This window comes from Protobothrops mucrosquamatus, unplaced genomic scaffold (assembly GCF_001527695.2).
Source record: "Protobothrops mucrosquamatus isolate PMUCROS unplaced genomic scaffold, P.Mucros_1.0 scaffold_101, whole genome shotgun sequence".
NCBI lineage: Eukaryota > Metazoa > Chordata > Lepidosauria > Squamata > Viperidae > Protobothrops > Protobothrops mucrosquamatus.
The window spans coordinates 301,870-302,855 of NW_015386177.1; the positions used below are offsets into that span (position 1 = coordinate 301,870).

Consider the following 986-nt stretch of genomic DNA (forward strand, 5'->3'; position numbering starts at 1 on the left):
CATCTGTCTGATCTTGAATTGCAAAGCATCTTAGTTCAGGATCAGAACACCATCCCTTCCTTATCTTTTTTAAAAAACCAAAAAAATCTCTTTTCTTTCTAGCTCGAACTTGACAAGCAGAAGATCCAGGAGGAACAAGAAAACGCCCCCGAGTTTGTGAAGGTGAAGGGCAACTTGAGAAGAACGGCCCAGGAATCCTCGGAAGCTCCAGACTCGTAGAGAAGGAACTTCTTTAAGACTTGAAGCTGCAGCTCCGGTGGGCGGTGGGGGAAGTGACTTCTGCAAGACGTCCTGCACCCATTTCCCCCGGAGCTGATGAAAAACATGGTCAATACAAGGTCAATTTCTGGATCCTGTGTGAATCGATGACTGCGTAGAAGTCAAAACCTGCCAGTAATAATACGGAGATCAGAGGATAAACAAGCAACCAGCTTCCCCTATCAAACATGAGATGGAGAACCTACTTGAGTAGCTGGGTTGCTTACTTACTCCTGATCATGCTTAAGTGAGCATCTCAGGCTAGTATGTCTGCATTATTTTTCCCCCTTCCTCATTCCTACTTTGTGGAATTCTGCTATGCAGAAAAAAAAACACAAAGTGCTTTTTGAGACCACTTTTGAGTGACGGTCTGTGTGGAAAACGTGGCTTCAGGAATGGAGCTGTCCATCCAGATCTTTTGTGTAAATAGAAAGTCCTTTAGACTTGAAGCTGGATTTCCCCCCATCTATCTCAAGTGGGCAGGGTGGGCCACCACAGCTCTGAGGAAGGAAGGAAGGAAGGAAGAAAGAGAGAGAAATGCAATATTCTCAGTCATTAGATGGCTAATATACTTTTTTTTTTTTTTTATCATTTCTGCAGTTGAAAGGAAAGGGATATTTGCAATGTTTGCAGTGCAACACTCACAGGTTCACTAAACTCTCTTTCCCCCCCTCTCTCCACCCAACCTTGATAAGCAACATTTTTGATTCTTCTGACAAATGCCAAGG

The 986-nt window shown here is 43.8% G+C and overlaps 1 protein-coding gene across 1 annotated transcript in view; it reads left to right on the forward strand.

Moving 5' to 3' along the window:
• The window catches only part of FAM107B (family with sequence similarity 107 member B), a 7,469-nt gene extending 7,250 nt beyond the window's left edge, over positions 1–219 (forward strand). The window contains exon 3 of the mRNA XM_015815485.1: positions 103–219. Within this exon, the coding sequence (XP_015670971.1) occupies positions 103–219 (117 nt within the window). The remainder of the gene's footprint in view (positions 1–102) is intronic.
• Positions 220–986: the final 767 nt, after the last annotated feature.